The sequence below is a fragment of the Typopeltis vanoorti genome, chromosome 6 (assembly GCF_054136105.1).
Source record: "Typopeltis vanoorti isolate ZY-2024b chromosome 6, IOZ_Tvanoo_1.0, whole genome shotgun sequence".
In the NCBI taxonomy this organism is placed as follows: Eukaryota; Metazoa; Arthropoda; class Arachnida; order Uropygi; family Thelyphonidae; genus Typopeltis; species Typopeltis vanoorti.
The window spans coordinates 67159750-67179129 of NC_143554.1; the positions used below are offsets into that span (position 1 = coordinate 67159750).

General features: G+C 34.3%; 1 protein-coding gene across 2 annotated transcripts in view; it reads right to left on the reverse strand.

Moving 5' to 3' along the window:
- LOC150105508 (PAT complex subunit CCDC47) overlaps positions 1-19380 on the reverse strand; it is a 300186-nt gene that overhangs the window by 120993 nt on the left and 159813 nt on the right. For both annotated transcript variants that reach the window (XM_090394850.1, XM_090394851.1), the window contains exon 7: positions 11635-11742. In XM_090394850.1, the coding sequence (XP_090250976.1) occupies positions 11635-11742 (108 nt within the window). The remainder of the gene's footprint in view (positions 1-11634; positions 11743-19380) is intronic.

Sequence of the window (19380 nt, forward strand, 5' to 3'; positions counted from 1 at the left end):
CTCAAGTATCCTATTTATATAATGGGATAACAATCTTTTCTTATACATTTTCACAATTATTTTCTCTTTGCTTAAAATATCCTAATTTTGTTCACATATATAATTTACACACTTTGATGCAAGCAATTTTCTTTTATAGGGTCATTGCTTGTTAAATTATGAAGGAATAAATTCTCTTAAGAACTTTATTAATCACAATTTAACAATAGCTGTTCTCTCTCTCTCTCTCTGAATGGTAGGTCACTGAAATCTAATTAGACAATTCATACTTGTTTTTCTTGCAAATAAGTATTATAATATCTCTTTTAAACATACATTTGTTCCTCTTCTAATTCCTCGGAAATGCAGAGAATTTAAAGATAATTTTAACGTTCCTTTTTATTCTTCTGGAAACTTCTTCGCTATCCTTGAGTGCAAAAAAAAACATCTCCACATTCAAAATATTCTAGTTACAGAACAAGTTTTCCATTTGATATATTTTAAAGGAAACATCCATACTTCAGAAAAAAAAACTATATAATCCCTTCTTAGCAGTTTTAGCGACATTTCATCTTAGCTTCCTTTGAAAGAGAATTCATTTGTTAATTTAGGGGAAGTGTTTGCTTCCCCTCTTTCCTGAATTTAAAAAATGTCCTTATTCAGAAGTATATCACTTCTATGCATTGGTGCCTGGCACAGTGAAACAAAATGCAGTGAAAACAAATGCACTATCACTGTTTGTTATAAAAAAAGACTAGAGTTCTTCAATGGCATGAAAACTTAGATAGTTCAATACTTTCCTTCTCCTGTCAAGTATATGACAGGCCGTAAGCTACATATATTTCTTTCATATAAAACATTACCAAAGAAATAAAGCATTTTACATTTTGTTAAATGTTTCCTTTTTATTATTAAAAAAAAAAAAAAAAACTGCTGCTAAATTAAAAATTATCCTTGTGCATGTGCCTTGTACACAGAGGTGGTGGCTTCAAAACCTGCAGGAAAAACTAAACCTTAATTCCCAACCAAATCCAGCAAAGCTGCAGTCATAGCCCACTCTGGATGAAATGTTAATCAAATGCAGTAAAGCAAATCCCAGCCAGGACTCCACAAACAAGTCTATGAGACATACACAAACTGCACATGCCAATGGTTAACAAGCATAAAAGACCAAACTCTCTACAGATTGCGTTCAGAAATGCCAATGGGTCTAGGAAACAAAATGCACAAATTACAAATATTTACAACACACTATATTGCTGAGGTAATCATTGTAAATGAAATGCACCTACAATCAGCCAATAAAGCTCAGGAACTATGTTCTATACCACAATGAAATATCCAATGCCATGGGCATTGTGTTCTGTATTGTTAAACACTATACAAAACAAAATGAAACTGTAAATCCTGCCACTACAATATAGAAATCACAGAAGTGGAGGTCCAAACTGCAAATGCAGGTCCCCTAAAAATATATTCTGTATTTAACTCTCTGAACAAAGTTATTACTAAAAACAGACTTGAGTGAAATTCTAGACACAAATGAAACAGTGCTGGTAGCAGCAGAAATGAATGCCAAGCACACAGCAGAACTACAAATCAAAATGGTACTCAATGATTTTGCTGACAGCAGAAAGACAATGATTATAGGCCCTCCAGAATCCACATACTACATGTGGAAGGACTTCCTGATATCCTTGATAGTGATACTACAAAATATCGTGCATCAATAAGTGTGATAGATGCAGTGGAGGCTGGTGAAAATTTTAAGTGGGGATGTTGCATATACAAAATATGCAGAATGTTAGAAGACCATGTATTTTTCATTTTTACTTATTCCTTCCTGACTAATAATATCCGGAGTAGGACAGGACGACCTTTATTTTTTTTTCTATTTTTTCACATAACAATAATTGAGAAAATATAATTCCTTTCATATTTTCAACAGTGACAATAGTCATAATTCAGCCTAGTATCTATAATAAATAAATAATTATGTTATTTTAACAGAATAAAATAAGATTTACCAAAAATCACCCTCATCACGAACACACACCAATAATAAAAGTTTCGTATCTCACAAAAATAACGCGTGCAAGCATACAATTTATCTGTAGCGACACTGCTCAACGAGCAGTGTCCGATTCAAACAAATATTGGCGAGTCTAGCCGCAACTGACCAAACGTGATAATTCCGACACTGCAAGATTGCAGCGCATTTGTTTCGTAATCTAAAGCGTTAATCGAACAATTCCAATTATTCACTATTCAATCAATGTCAAAACATAAGCTGTAACCTTTAACATGTTGTATTGCATCTATATAATGTTGTAAGCATTGTTATTATTTACAAACAGAAACAAAATTTAATTTTTTCGTTTTTTCCTTGGGGATGCTGCAGTGTCGTAGTGCTTATGCACAAGCTGCCACTGGATGGATGACTACAACCTAGTTTTACTACAACTTGGCTAACTCCCACGAAAATACTTTCTATTGGGTCTCAAATGTAAACTGGACAAAACTAAAATGCTCTACACGAATCTGTTGGCCCAGTTCCAGCCATCTGCTCAAAGGGAAAAAAAAAACCGACGACTCAATTTCAAGCTTAGTAAAGCAGGTAACTGCATATAACACCATGGATATACCATGTACAAACTCCGACTGACTTCCAGATGAGATTAAAAATCTTATTCATAAAAAGAACAGAGACATATGCAAATACCACAGAATGCTGGCCTCAGAATACTGACAAGTGCCTGATAGGGCTAAAAAAGAAGTTCCATATGCACTTGAAAACTATCAAAATCAACAATGAGAGAAAAAAAACTTCAGTACTTAAACACAGAGGATTTGACGTTTAGTCAAATAACCAAAGCCCTATGCACAGACCATAAACCTCTCTCACCAATGCAAGGTGATCATGAAATGTTTTACCATGATGTAGACTAAGTTGAAGCCTTTGCTACCAGCCTAGAGAAGCAGTGTAATACAAACTATGCCCATGCAGATCTAGACTTAATCAATAAAATATACACCTAGGTATGTTGTATGCTAAAATGAACTGAGTATATAAACCCCATCCAACTGACATCACCTACTGAGGTACTTGAAATCATCACTAAATATAAGAAGGAAAGCACCAGGCCTAGATGGGATTTCTAACAAAATCCCTGAATGTCTACCACATAAAGCTGTTATGCATATAGTTGCTATTATTAATGCAATGTTAAGATATCACTACTATCTCAAGATGGAAAGCAGCAGATGTAATCTTAATCCCAAAACCAGGAAAAGGAGCACACCTTCCTCCAAACAATCACCAAATCAGCCTGCTTACCTGTCAAGGAAAAATAGCTGAGAGGGTAATACTAATAACACTGCAGAAAGTCACTGAAGAATTAATTCACACCCTAATGAGCAATTTGGATTCCAGGCAAACCATTCCACAGAACAAGTTTTCAGAGTTGTGGAAAACCTCAGTGTAGGGGTACAACTGGAAGCATCACACACATGGGTACTCTTCCTTATCATTGCCAAAGCATTCAACAAAATATGGCACAATGGGCTTCTTTTCAAATTCTTGCAGGCCAAATTCCCACTAGGATGGGTCAAACTTACCAAATCATACTTCAGCAACCACCAACTACAAGTAAAGCTACAGGTAAGTAGATCACTCAGTATCCCCCATTGCCTCTGTTGTTTGTTCTCTATATGGCTGGCATCCCCCCCCCATTGTTTTTGTCAGGGAACCAGAGTGAACAGCAAAAAAGTCAGCTAATGGAACAAATCCAACTCAACATCAGCAGAGTTCAAGATTGGCACCATCCACACCATCAACTGAAAAGAAATGAAACTAGCAGAATTACATGAGTATCAGATTGACATAAAGGTGTTACAAAAAGCAGGTGAGATCTTTCTAAGCAACAAATGCAAGATGTTATATTCAGACAATAACAATCAGAAAAAAAGAAGTAGCTATAGTATTCAACACTAAATATCAAAATAATCTTGAATGGCAGGCAATACTTAATAGAAGGATGTGAGCAAATATTAGAATGGATAACTGGACAATGAGGCTTATTTGTAACAAATGGTCCCACAGAAGGTTCTACTAAAGGAAAAATTAACAATTTTCTCAAGGTATTAAAAAAGCACCTGATATAATGAAAAAAGAAAAGTCTGTCCTTTTAGAACACATATCTTGGAAGACCAAGATATACGCAATTGATGCAAACTATGTCAACTTATTCAAGTAGCACTGTTGTGGCATAGTGTATACACCTGAAGGATACCTTATAGGTAAGAGGTAATGAGATAATCAGTGAATTTTTTAATTTTTTTTTTTTCATTAGTATGACAGTATGACCTTTGTTGTTTTTTTCACAAAAACAACAAAGGTCATACTGTGCCAAAGTAAAGGTTACAGCTATTCATAAACAGTTAAAGAAAATTGTAAACAAAACATGCATGTACAAAAATTAAGTTCACAATGCAGCATCTACATATAAATAGAATTACTGTAAAGGGTACAGCAAAACACAAGGTCAAAAGTTACAGCAATACATAAATAGTCAGCAATAATAAGCAATATGCATGTACAAAACCAAGCCAAAGAATGAAGTACCTACATATAGATAAAATTATAACAAATAAATAAGCAAAAAGGAATTATTATACAATATGCATGCATAAAAATCAAGTTTAGCAATGTAGTATCTACATATACAAATATACAAGATGAAAGGCTACAGCAATATATAATTAGTAAAAAAATAAACTAATATTATTTAAATTAAGGGGATATTAAATCCCACATTGTTTTAAAACCGAATAAGAAACTCAAAGAGTGGAATCAGAGAGTTTCATGCTGAATATAGTATAATAAACTATAAAAGTATCAGCGACTACTAGCATGAGCTAATGCATGTAGTCCAAGTACGTAGTACAAACTCGGGCAACTCGCAGCAAAGGTGATAAAGTTCTGATCGCTATTCTTGGTATTTTCCATAATGTAAAACACATTTCCTAGGAAATGTATGCTGTTATTACATTATGGTGGGAGGTCACTACCCAGACCGGTTTCAGCCTTTATTGAGGCTTCATAAGTGAGTAGCTAGACCAAATTAATACCAAAGGGCATAGCGAAAAGAACTTATATACTCTGCTATACGAGTTGTCATAAAAGATGCACCAGTTAAGTTACTTAAAAATAAAGAGCCAATAGGCTTCATTTTGGCGATATAAACATTATTTAAATTAAGGGGATATTAAATCCCACATTGTTTTAAAACAAAATAAGAAACTCAAAGATTGGAATCAGAGAGTTTCATGCCGAATATAGTATAATAAACTATAAAAGTATTGGCGGCTACTAGAGTGAGCTAATGCAAGTAGTCCAAGTACATAGTACAAACTCAGGCAACTCGCAGCAAAGGTGGTAAAGTTCTGATTGCTATTCTTGGTATTTTCCATAATGTAAAACACATTTCCTAGCAAATGTATGCTGTTATTACATTAATATGGAAGGTCATTGCCCAGACCAGTTTCAGCCTTTATTGAGGCTTCATCGGTGAGTAGCTAGACCAAATTAATACCGAAGGGTATAGCGAAAAGTTTTAAAACAGTGTGGAATTTAATATCCCCTTAATTTAAATAATGTTTATATCGCCAAAACGAAGCCTATTGGCTCTTTATATTTAGGTAACTTAATGGGTGCACCTTTTTGACAACTCGTATAGCAGAGTATATAAGTTCTTTTAGCTATACCCTTTGGTATTAATTTGGTCTAGCTACTCACTGATGAAGCCTCAATAAAGGCTGAAACCGGTCTGGGTAGTGACCTCCCACCATAATGTAATAACAGCATACATTTCCTAGGAAATGTGTTTTACATTATGGAAAATACCAAGAATAGCGATCAGAACTTTACCACCTTTGCTGCGAGTTGCCCGAGTTTGTACTACGTACTTGGACTACTTTCATTAGCTCACGCTAGTAGTCGCCGATACTTTTATAGTTTATTATACTATATTCGGCATGAAACTCTCTGATTCCAATCTTTGAGTTTCTTATTTGGTTTTAAAACAATGTGGGATTTAATATCCCCTTAATTTAAATAATGTTTATATCGCCGAAATGAAGCCTATTGGCTCTTTATATTTAAGCATTTAAGTAATAAACTAACAAATAATATATATGTACAAAAGTTAAGTTAAGCAATACAGTATCTACATATAATAAAATTTTAGTCAAATGTGTTTGTAAAAAATTAAAAATATCATGCAATCTGCCTGAGTGTATATGGCTTAGCTAGATAGGTAAAAATTTCATTCCTTTCTCATGCAAAGTGTGGCAGTCCACAAAAATATGACAAATAGTGAGAAGTGTATTGAATTTTTCACACATGGGAGGTTGACTAGGAGGTGGACAAATTAGGCAAATGCTTAATTTCAGGTTAGGTTAAATGTCATATAATTTGTTTGTCAATGCTTCCTGCCATGATGACCGCCACTGAGCAATTAACTTTGGTCTTATAAACTGTCTGTATATGGTACTGTCAAACAGTACAGAGAAAGTATGAGCTGATTTAGCAGCTGCATCTGAAGCCTCATTTCCCTTAATTCCAATGTGGTTGAGAATTCAGCACAACTGAACAACAAAATTAAGGATTTTCATTTTGTACAGCAGCTGTAACACCTCATAGAGCACTGTATGTGGATTATACACAAGAAAGGAGACAGCCTGTAAAGAGCTCAATGAATCTGTATAAATTATACACTTTTGGTTTTCTTTTATATGAACAAATACAAGCTGAAATGTAACTCTGCTGTATAATTGCTGCAATCAAGTGGGATCTGGTTGGTGATAATAATATCAGGAGCAACACAGCATCACAACGAACAGAAGTATCAGTTACTGAACGATCAGTATAGATGAGCAAGAAATCAGAGCGTGCTGCTCTGTGTGCATTAAACAATTGCAGGTAGACAGATGATGGAGTATGAGACTTCGGTAGCTGATAAAGTGACAGGTTGCAGGATGGAGTGCAAACCTGCCATGGAGGGTTGCTGTTATGTTTAGTGTAGGCAATGTTGTCAACATTCATACCAACAGTTTCCACAGTCTCTTTAACACGCATACCAAAAGGACATATGGCAGTCTGAAGTTTGTGATACTGATCTTCCCAATGCAGAGAAAAGAGACTAGTCCATGTAGGATGATCTGAGAAAGACTTTATCTTTAGCACATAATTTAAGAGACACCTGTTTCCACCGAAATGATAGAGCTGGTTCATTTGCTTCAACATAAAGATTTTGAGTGGGTGATGTACAAAAGGCACCAGTTGCTATCTGTATACCCTGATGATGGATGGAATTCCAACCATCACAGATTACTCTGTCTTGCAGAACCATAGACTTGAGACCCATAATCCAGCTTTGAAAGTATAAGTGCATGATAAAGACAGAGAAATGAAAATCGATCAGTACCCCACTCAGTAGAGGATAGAGTGCGAAGGTGATTCAATGTACTCTTCTACTTTTCTTTTAGTTGATGAATGTGCTAGAAATGTAAGTTTTCTGTCAAAGATGAATGGATGAATCCCAAAAACTTGGCTTCTGTAGCTACTGGAACAACAGTTCGTCCTGTTCTTAATTGAGGATCTCGGTGAAGAGTGCATTTTCAACAGAAGTGTACACAGACAATTTTTTCTGTTGAAAACCTAAACCCATTACTAAGATCCCACAGAGAAACATGATCAATTGCTTGCTGAAGTTGTCTTTCAATTACCCTCATGTTACAAGATTGACAGTAAATTTTGAAGTTATTAACATAAACAGCATTATGTACAGTGGGAGGAAGCTGTTCAGTGATTGAGTTAACTTCAATAGCAAAGTAGTCACACTTAAGACAGAGCTTAATGATATGGTCAAGATAACATACTTCCACTCTGACTTACAAAGTTCACCAGGACAGAAAGTTTTTAATAAATCCAGGAAAGTGTCCTTTGAGACCTAGGTTATAGAGGTCTTTTAATATGCCATATCTCCAGGCTGTGTCATAAGCTTTTTCCATGTCAAAAAAAATTGAAACAAGGTGTTCTTGCTTCTTTGCATCTGAAATGCATCTCTTATACAAGTTTCTAAACAAACCAAATGGTCTAAAGTTGAACGATGTCTACCAAAACCACATTGTGTATTGAAGAGAAGATCGTTGCTTTCTAAATACCAGAGAAGTCTGGCATTAACCATTTTCTCTAGTACCTTACAAAGACAGCTGGTCAGAGCAATAAGTCGATAATTATTTGCTTGTGTTGGATCCTTTCTTGGTTTTGGGATAGGAATGACAACTGACTTATGCTAAGAATCTGGCACTTCCTCTGCAAGTATTCTGCTGTATATTAAGAGAAGGAGATCCATAGAAGATGATGGTTGATGTTTTATCATTTCATGATAGATGTCATCAGGCCTTAATGAACTAGGGAGATACAGTAAAAGAGAGCTCTTTTTAGTTTCTCCTTAACAAATGGCAGATTGTATGGCTCAAGCTTATTGGTAGAAAAATTTAACTGCTGTTTCTCTTGCTGCTCTTTCAGTATCAAAAATTCAAGCGAATATGAAGCTGTTGCTGAGATTCTGGCAAACATGTTCTCCCAAAAGTGTTTGCAATAGCTTTGGGATCAGCAACAACAACGTCCATTATGGTCTAATGTAAACAAATAGTGTATTCTATATCTACCTTTCATTTTCTGGATTTTATCCCATACAAGTTTTGTACTTGTCATTTGATTAATTGATGTAGTAAATTGGATCCATGATTGTTTTTGACTCTGATGTCTCACATAACATGCTTTGGACTGAGCACACTTAAAAGCTATTAAGTTTGATGTGGTGGTGTATCTACAAAATATACCGCATGCTCTGTGTTGATCTTTTTTGGCTGTCTGGCATTCTACTTTCCACCAAGGCTTTAGACAGAGTGGAAACCGAGATGATGTTTTCGAGATAGAAGCTGATGCTGCCTGAACAATGCACTCTGTTATATACTTTACTGCTTCATTGATTAGTGTTTGACTGACGGTATCAATCAGCATTAAATTTTACAAGATCAAAAAAAATGTTCCAGTCAGCCTGGTCTTTTCCATACATATATCCATGTGGGTAAACATGGTTCCTGTGAAAACATTGTGCAAAGAACAGGAAAGTGATTACTTCCATATATGTTCTCTTCAACATCCCATGTGAGCAGTGGAAGAATGGAAGGTGCACAGATTGTGAGATCAATTGCAGAATATTAGTGGGTAAGCATATGGAGAAAGTATTGAGTCTATTATTCAAAAGAGGGGAGAGGTCATTATTATCAAGGATTCTTTCAATGATTTGATCTCATCTATTAGTGTTGGCATGGCCCCACAGAGTGTTGTGACCATTAAAGTCACCCATCAAAAGTAGTGGTTCAGGCAGTTGCAAGATAAGGTAATCAAGATCAACTCAGCAGTCGGTCATAAATAAATTAAACATACTGTAATAAGAAATCCCACAGAGAGGCAAATTGCTACTGCTTCCAGAGCAGTATTAAGTTGGACATGATGGAAAGAATATGGCTGCCCACTAGGATAGCTACTCCTCCATGAGTAGGACCACCTCCATTTCTGTCCTTGCATACAACAGTGAAATTTCTAAAGGTAGGATCCTTGTTGGATCTTAAGCATGTTTCCCATAGACAGAAACAGAAAGGTTTGTGTTTCTGCAACAAAATCTTAATATCATCGATATTCTGGCGAAATCCATGACAGTTCCATTATAAAAATTCTCCTATTGTTTTGGCTTTATAGATTTGTCTCGTTTTCAGGATGTTGAGGGCTTACCTTTGTTAGGTTTATATTTATTAATTGTTTTTGGGAAGTATGGACAGCCTGTGTCCATCTCTTCCACTAGTAAAGTATTCAATACATCTGATGTGTTAGGGTTAGTTGGTAAGTTTAACTTTCAGTGGATACCAAAGTATCCATTTTTTCTGTGGGAATGTCTGGTGGTTTATCATTAAGTAATATCTTTGCCATAATTTTTTTGACGAGTGGGTTTTCATTGAATGGGACCATTTTTGAGTAAGGCCATAGGTCATGTGACTGAGGTGCTCAACAGAGAAGCACTCACGATCATAAAGTTCAGGTATGGTGAAATCATCAGATAGCAGAACAGAGATAGGAGTTTGAGTTGCTATTGACACTTTCTTAATTGTTACCTTCTCAGTATAAGAGGATCTCAGAGCAGGTGTGATGGTGGTTAGCTTTTTCTTTGCATCCTGATATGTTACATTTTGCTCTGTTTTCATTTTTTGTATTTCTTTTTCATCTTTACACTTCTGACATGCATGAGAGTAAGCTGTACAATCACCCTGACAGTTGACACACTTAGCTTTTTTTGCACAGCAAGATTTGTTATCAAGCTCTTTACTACCACATCGGATACAGGTAGCAGAACCACGAAAGGTAGTTAGGGCATGCCCATATTTCTGACATTTAAAGAATGTCAGAAAGATGGGCATGCCCTAACTATTGTAAAACCAGAAACAGGTTTTACAACATCTGAGATATCCTGCTTTTACAGATGTTGGAGGCTTAGGTGTATCAAAAGTAAGAAGGGTGTTCCTAGTTAAAACCAGGCAAGCATCCCAACGTATGAGGATGCGCCTCACACTCGTCACTCCCTGATCTTTAAGTGAACATATCACCTCATTCAGAACATCAAGGATATCTCATTCTAATATCAATCCTCTACAGGAATTGAGAGTTTTATGAGGTGTTACTGTAATTGGTATTCCACTCATTGTCATTGCTCTCAGTAATTTCTCGGAATGTTGCTGACACAATGTTTCCATAAGGATATCACCAGAACGCAATTTCTTAACAGTTTTAGGAGGTCCTGCCAGTCCTTCTAAACCCTTTGGAATAAAGTAGGGTAACTTCTTCCCTATTGGCTTTTCACCTGTTGCATGAATGATTAGAAAGCTGGTACATTTATATTAGCATCACATATCTTTCGTTTCTTACTTCCATTACCATATGCTGTATCTACAGTATCAGTAGTTGGTTGGAACTTTGTTAGGGCCCTGAAACATTTGAGGACAAAGAATTCATGCTCAAGGAGTTTTTGGTACGGCACCAGAGCTCTCCATCCATGGAGAGCTCTGGTGCCGTATGCATGGACACCCACTGACTGCACTCTGGAGTGGAACACCAGAGCTACCCCGGACACTATAGCCAGCTTAGGATCCTGACTCCGGACTATGGGGTGAGAGACTTACTGCAAGGGTCAATGATGTTGACCCTTGATCGATTCTGGTTGGGTCATCCAGGACTGCCCATCTTGCCGAAGCAGATGCCAGACCACCAGGAACTCCCCCCCCCCCCCCATCTGGATGTCCACAGGTCATACTGCATGACAAACACAGCAGCAGGGAATTGGATCCCAGTGATGGTGGTCTAGAAAAAAAGGAAAGTAAAAGAGACTGATGATCGGTGAAATGAACATATCTTCAGGAATAGAGTACTAATGTGGTAATAGCTTCCCCTTGTATGACTGAAAATTAAGTTTTACTTTACCAACTAAATTAAATTCATATAAATGGATTAATACATAAAGTGAATTAACTTACTTTGTTATCTAGAATGGCACTTGAAGCTTCTCCAAGTTCACTCATCATAGTGAAACTGGAAGGTACACCATATTTTTCTGCTGTCTTCCTTTCTGGACAATAGGTACACTATACATATACATAGATACATATTCAAGAATAGAAATAAAAATTTTACAAAATCCTTGTAATATATATACATTGCATATTAAATATCAAAAGGAATATTATAAATGAATTTTTAATCTAGATACAGCACTCAAAAATGGAGAGAATCCACAGGTGGATTATAAAATAAAAGCTGATGTGCAGCTTTTATTTTTCTGCTATCTTCCTTTCCGGACAACAGGTACACTATACATATATATAGATAGATATTCAAGAATAGAAATAAAAATTTTACAAAATCCTTGTAAAATATATACATTGCATATTAAATATCAAAAGGAATATTATAAATGAATTTTTAATCTAGATACAGCATTCAAAAATGGAGGGAATCCACAGGTGGATTATAAAATAAAAGCTGATGTGCAGCGAGTTTTGCTTCTAAATAGGAGTCACTTAAAAGCATAAAAGGTGACACAGTTCACCAATGAGTTATCTTTTTTCAAGTGTGCGCGTGCGCACACACTATGTGAAAAAAAAAAAAAAAAAAAATATATATATATATATATATATATAGTTTCATTATTTTTGACTACACTACTTTTAAGTGAATAAGGGATTTTTTTCTTCTTTTTTAATCTCATTCACAAATGATTGTAGATCCTACTGCAAATAAACTTGGAAATGACTGGGGGGGGGGGGTATTATTTATTAAATGTAACAGATTCTGTGTGATGATCTGCTGAGTTTAAAATACAATCCATTAAGCTGGAATTTTTTTTATTTGTTTATTAAAAAAAAAAACTGGAAATATTTTTCAGACCAAAATCTCTATCAGTCTTATATTTTCTTGGTCTCCAAATAGAAGGAAAAAAAAAAAAAAGGATACCTTTAGATCTAAGTTGCAGGTAAATATGTAATCCAGATTCTGCTCTTTCTGTAATACATAAATTAATATATCAGGTTTTCTATACCCATACTCACACTGGTGAGTATAGGTATAGAAAACCCTAAATGATGATGATCATCATCATCTTGGGTTTTTATTTACTTCCTACAATATACATTTGGTATATTATATCTGTATATTGGCCTCTTCTTTCATCTACTTTACCTCTCTCCCAGTGCTATCAGAGCAATTCAAGCAACAGGGCAACTCTTTCCTTTCAAACTAATTTTCACTACTAAAAGTGGTAGTCCCATTTCTAGGATACCTATCATTAAGAAATCTAAACTAGATGGCAAATATAGTAAAAGATCTAAAATTGGAAAAGGTTAAGAAACTTTGAAAAAAGAAAGATGTGGCAAAATATACCACATGGAACATTAGAAGCATAGCATGATAAAGAAAAGGAATTAGATAAAATTTTAAAAAAGGAAAACACAAAAATTGCAATTCTTACAGAAACAAAAAGAAACTCAAAGAACAAAAGAAGTAACTAATATATCATATATACAGTGGATAACAAATGCATGCAAAGGTTGAAGATGATTTGGATCCATAAATCAATTAAAGCAAAAATAATAGATTTGAAAATAATCAATTATATATACATATATTGGAATGAAAGAATATTAGAAGTATGATTAAAATTGAATAAAGCGAATTTAACAGTTGCTGCAGAGTATGCCCATGAAGAAGGAAAAACAATTACAGGGAATATATGAAAAAATAAATAAAACAGATAATATAATTATAGCTGGAGATCTTAATGCCAGAATAGGAATGGAAAAAATTAATAATAATGTAGAAAAATTTGGAGAACCAACAATAAAGAAAAATGGACAATGGCTTATTGATTATATAATATAATAATTTAAAATTTAATACATTTTATAATAAATAAAAGTATATATGGTGTATATACTTTTATTTATTACAAAAAAATACAAAAAAAATAATAATAATAATAATATAGAAACAAAATCAAAATAGGAAGCAAACTACTAAACAATTTAAGAAATTTATACCAACAGAGGAACAACTATTTTTTTTTAAAAAAAGAAGAAAAGAAGATATAGAGAAAGCATAAAATAATATGAAAGAGATAATTAAATCAGCATCATATGAAAGTTTAGAATGAAAATTTCAAACTTTCTATCATTTGCAAAAAGTTTAATTTATTATTTATTTATTAAATCTTTGAACATAATGAATTATATATACTGGAATGAAAGAACAGAAGTATGATAAAAATTAAATAAAGAAAATTTAACAGTTACTGGAATTTCCCCGAAGAAGAAAAAGTTCACATAATTTGTATAAGTTTTAAAACTATCTGCAATTAAAGCACACAAGTAAGATCCTGGGTGTAAGTATTTTGCTATGACAATTCTCTTGTATTCTCAAAATTCAATCCTGCTTTCAATTATAATTAAGTAAATTGAGTCCTCACACCTCTATTTACAATAATGAAAAACAGTTTAATTACTAATATATATTTTTAAAAAAATATACAATATTCTGAACTTTACTTCAATAATAGAAACTTGTCTTAAAATCTATGAAGATAATCAAGAAGACAAATCAAGTATCTGTTTTTTTAGGTCCAAAAATAATAAAAAATAACATTAAGTCTCTTAACTGCATCTGAACCTCTCTTGAAGGAAACAGTTTATTGCTTCAGCAGAAACAGTTCTGAAAACCAACAAAATCTTCAAATTCAAACACTGTCTAGTGTACTCTCTTTTAAATGCCTACTAAAAAGTTCACTCAAAAAAACATTCATTTTCAAAATTCCAAATATTTTTCTTCTTCCACTACAATGGATTTCTAAGGAAACATTATCGAACACTTAAAAATGAATATGCTGGTATCCATTTTTTGAAAGAGTTATTAAATTATTACTGCACTAATGGAACACAGAATATCCAATAAACATTTCTCTTCCTATATGAGAAACTTCATTTATCAAGTTCCAAAGTTGCAAAATTTGGATAAAAAAAGCCATAAAAATAAAAAATTACATGTATGAGACAGTGAAATAAAAACAATAATCGAATATAAAAATCTAGCCTTTAAAAGATCTCTAATAGCTGAAACAAAAACATCCATAGAGAAAGTTGGAAAAATGTATATCATACCTAGAAAATTACATATACAATGTAAGACCCCAATGCCCATAAAATAGTGGAGCATATGACATGAATGTGGATATAAAAGAAACTGCAAATATAAGTTATAAAGTAGATTTAAAAGAATTCATGTATTACCTTGCAGATCTTTAGACAGATAATACTAGCATTAAAAAAATAAACAAACAAAAAACCAAATATAGTAATATCAATATTTAAAAAAGAGGACATAAAAGAAAACCTGCTAATTAAGAAGGAATTACATTATTCAATACATGTTACAAAATATAAAGCAGCATTAATAAAAAAATTTTAAATATAGAGTGAAAAAAAATAGTAGTAGAATTTCAAAATGAATTTAGAAAAGGATGCCCCACAATGGATGCAGCATTTTGTTTAAAACTACTTATAAGAAAAGAAGATACCTTAATTTAGAAACACCTTCTGTTTATAGATTATGAAAAGGCATATGAATGTGGATATAAAAGAAACTGCAAATATAAGTTATAAAGTAGATTTAAAAGAATTCATGTATTACCTTGCAGATCTTTAGACAGATAATACTAGCATTAAAAAAATAAACAAACAAAAAACCAAATATAGTAATATCAATATTTAAAAAAGAGGATATAAAAGAAAACCTGCTAATTAAGAAGGAATTACATTATTCAATACATGTTACAAAATATAAAGCAGCATTAATAAAAAAATTTTAAATATAGAGTGAAAAAAAATAGTAGTAGAATTTCAAAATGAATTTAGAAAAGGATGCTCCACAATGGATGCAGCATTTTGTTTAAAACTACTTATAAGAAAAGAAGATACCTTAATTTAGAAACACCTTCTGTTTATAGATTATGAAAAGGCATTTGATAAAGTAAAAAGACATATATTGATATATTAGAAAGAATAAATATACCTACCATTTTATTACAGGCAGTATTGAACATATACAAAGATAATGAAATAATTCAGGAGTAGTGGTAAAAGTATTGGAAAAGTTGGTTAAAGACAAAATTCAAGAATGGGTGGATCAGGATATGATATACTCTATAGAGGCCAACATGGTTTTGTTAAAGGCCTTAGCAATCTATTAACTATTCATAATAGAATAACATCTGAGTTGGACAAAGGAACTGGCTACACAGTGGTACTTCTGGATTTTGCTAAGGCTTTTGACAGGATACCCCATAGAACACTGTTACGCAAATTGGAGCAGATGGGAATGGATATTAAATTGGTGATATGGATAGGAGAATGGCTCAGGGAGAGATACCATAAGGTGGTGTATGGAGGAGCCGAGTCCAGAATGAGGCAGGTGACCAGTGGTGTGCCTCAGGGCTCTGTGCTTGGGCCAATGTTGTTTAATTTGTATATAAATGATATAGGAAATGGCTTAAAGGGAGATATTCAGTTGTTTGCTGATGATGCAAAGTTGTGTAGTGCAATAAAAAATCAAGCTGATGTTGAAAGTTTGCAGGAGGATTTAAATAAGCTGGTAAAATGGGCAAAAGAAAATGGATGTCAGTTCAATGTGGAAAAGTGTAAAGTCATGCATTTTGGGATTAAAAGATTACCAGCTGTGTACTACATCGATGGAAAGGTACTCCAAGAGATTGATGAGGCTAGGGACTTAGGGGTATTGGTAGATAGGGAGATGAAGTTCAGAGGACACATTGCTAAGGTGTCCAAGATTGCACATAGGATTACTTGGTTGTTGAGGAACACACTGACATCCAGAGATAAAGAGGTTATTATTCCCCTTTATAAAGCATTGATACTTCCACATTTGGATTACTGTGCTCAGGTCTGGTCACCTGGATTCCTTGGAGATGAGGAGGCTGTGGAGAGGGTTCAGAGAAGAGTGACCAAGTTGGTGAGTGATATAAAAAATGCTCCCTACATTGATAGATTGAGAGCTTGTGGATTGCAGAGATTGGTTGATAGGCGAAGAAGAGGGGATATGATAGAAACATTCAAATTACTAAAAGATTTTTATAGGATTGATGCAGGGGAAATGTTTCAGCTGTGTGATAGTGATGGAAGAACAAGAGGTCATCTCTGGAAATTAAAGAAGAGTGTGGTTAACAAAGGTGTCAGAACAAGGTTTTTTGCCTGGAGGGTGGTGAATGAGTGGAATTCATTGCCTGACTTAGTTGTGAGCTCTTCGTCTGTAAATGAATTCAAGAAGAGATATGACAGATATTGTTTTGCTAGTTTGGGTCTCCCGCGATGAGTCTACTGACTCCATGGAGATACCCATAATAATAATAATAATAAAAAGATAATGAAATAAAAAATCAATGGAAAAAAATTTGAAAACAATCTATAAACCAAAGGTATAAGACAAGGTCATCATGTTGGAGGTTTAATGGAATACTTAGAGCACTAGGAAAGCATTAAAAAATAATTTTAATGCTTCCATTATTTCATCTCAATGACTGAGACATCTTCAGGAATTACAAATGACTCTTGTAATACACATACAAAAGACAACATAATACTAAATGAAATTCATGGGTAACTCTCAAGTCCCATCTAGGTGGTGCGTCCTCTATGGGCATTTGGAGGCAACCTAGGATGTAAAGTAGGCTCTCTGAAAATCGTTGTTTCCCAAATTTTGGGAAGTTTTATGCATCTGTATTTGTTTAAATTAGGTTGATTTCTGAGTGCTACTAAAAACAGACAAACAGACTTTCCTTTTTAAATTTCCTATGGTGGAGCATTGTGGTTTTCTTCCAGGAGATCCTGTAGGTTTTATCCATTACATGGTCTGCAAGGCAGATTGACACTAGTTGTGATTGCAGATGTACAATTTGTGTTCTTCTAAATGGACAGTAGCTGATCTGCCTGTCTGTTCCGATGTAAGCCAACTTGCAGGAACAGGGTAGTTTATAAACTCCAGGCACTGAGAGAGGAGGGAGCTGATCTTTGGTAGAATGGATAAGGGTAGCAAGTTTTTGGTGGGGCTTAAAAGCTGCGTAGATGTTATATTTTTATTTTAAAGACCTGGCTTTTTTTTTTTTTTCCCTGATGTGCCACAGATGTAGGGGATGATGATGGCATTTCTGAATCCTTCTGAATGGGAGAAGAACTGATTATTATTTTTGTTTAATTCTGTAATCACTCTAGCCTTTGGAAAGGAAGATATTTTGTATGTTTGAAAGTTTATTTTTCACTTGGTTAGACTATAATAAATTTAGTTTAATCCTTTATCCAAGTGTGAGCAAACAAAGTTTGCACCTGAAAATATCTTCAGGACTGAGTTAAGGTAGTACCACACCGGGCAACTCGCAGCAAAGGTGGATCAACCTTACCTCAGTCCTGAAGATATTTTCAGGCGCAAACTTTGTTTGCTCACACTTGGATAAAGGATTAAACTAAATTTATTACAGTCTGACCAAGGGAAAAATAAACTTTCAAACATCTTTCTCTAAATCCAGAGTAATTTAATAATAAGAGAAGCACACTTTTGGCAACTCCTATAGGTAAGGATGACCTCTCCTATTGCTTCTGCCTTAGTATCTCCACTCTGGGCCGCTCCCACTGATGAGACCTCAATAAAGGTGGAAACCGGTATGGATAGTGGCCCTTCCCTTAATGCATAGCAGTATACATGTCCGCAAGGAGATGTGCTTTGCATTATGGGAGATACTGAGACAAGGAGCTGGGAGCTTGATCCACCTTTGCTGCGAGTTGCCCGGTGTTGTATTACCTTACCTCAGTTCTGATGATATTTTCAGGCGCAAACTTTGTTTGCACACACTTTGATAAAGGATTAAACTAAATTTAGTATATTTTGTATGTGGTTGAGTTCTGTTGAAAGAGAGGGTCCATTGGAACAAATATTATAGCTCTATTGTTGAGAGAGGTGGTAATGAGAAAGTTTGTAGATGTATCCACCTGTGTGTTTTTTTCTATATACAGTGAAGGAAAGATTACCATTAGAACCATTGAAGGAACCTTATAGATTGGACTTAAGGGGCACCCACGTGTTTCATTTAATATTGCGTTGTGTGTGCGTGCACGTGTTACAAGAGTTATCTGTAATCCCTGAAATGTCTCAGTAACTGAATATGGAAGACAAAATAATGGAAGCAGTAAAATTAGTTTTTAATCCTCTCCTAGTACATATTCCATTTAAACCTCCAACATGATGTACTCCCAGCATTTAAGCTATAAACACACATATAAGGCAAGGATGCCCTCTGTTTCCAGCACTTGAAATAATCTGGGTATAGAAATTTCCCATAAATATAAAATATATATATATATATATACATACATACTATTATTTTCAGATGATCACTTAATAACATCAGATAAGGAAGATAATTTACAAAGAGTACAAAGGTGGTCTGAAATGTTCTCGGCCTAACAATGAAAAAATGAATTTATAATTTAAAAATTATTTTTATTTTCCCACATAATCTCCCTTAAGGCTAATACATTTATTCCAGCGATGCTCCAGCACCATTATCCCGTCCCTGTAGTGGTTCTCAGTAAGAGCTGCAAAATACCCCTCTACAGCTGCAATCACCTCCTGGTTAAAAGAAAAGTTTTAGTTTTGGGAAGAGACAGAAG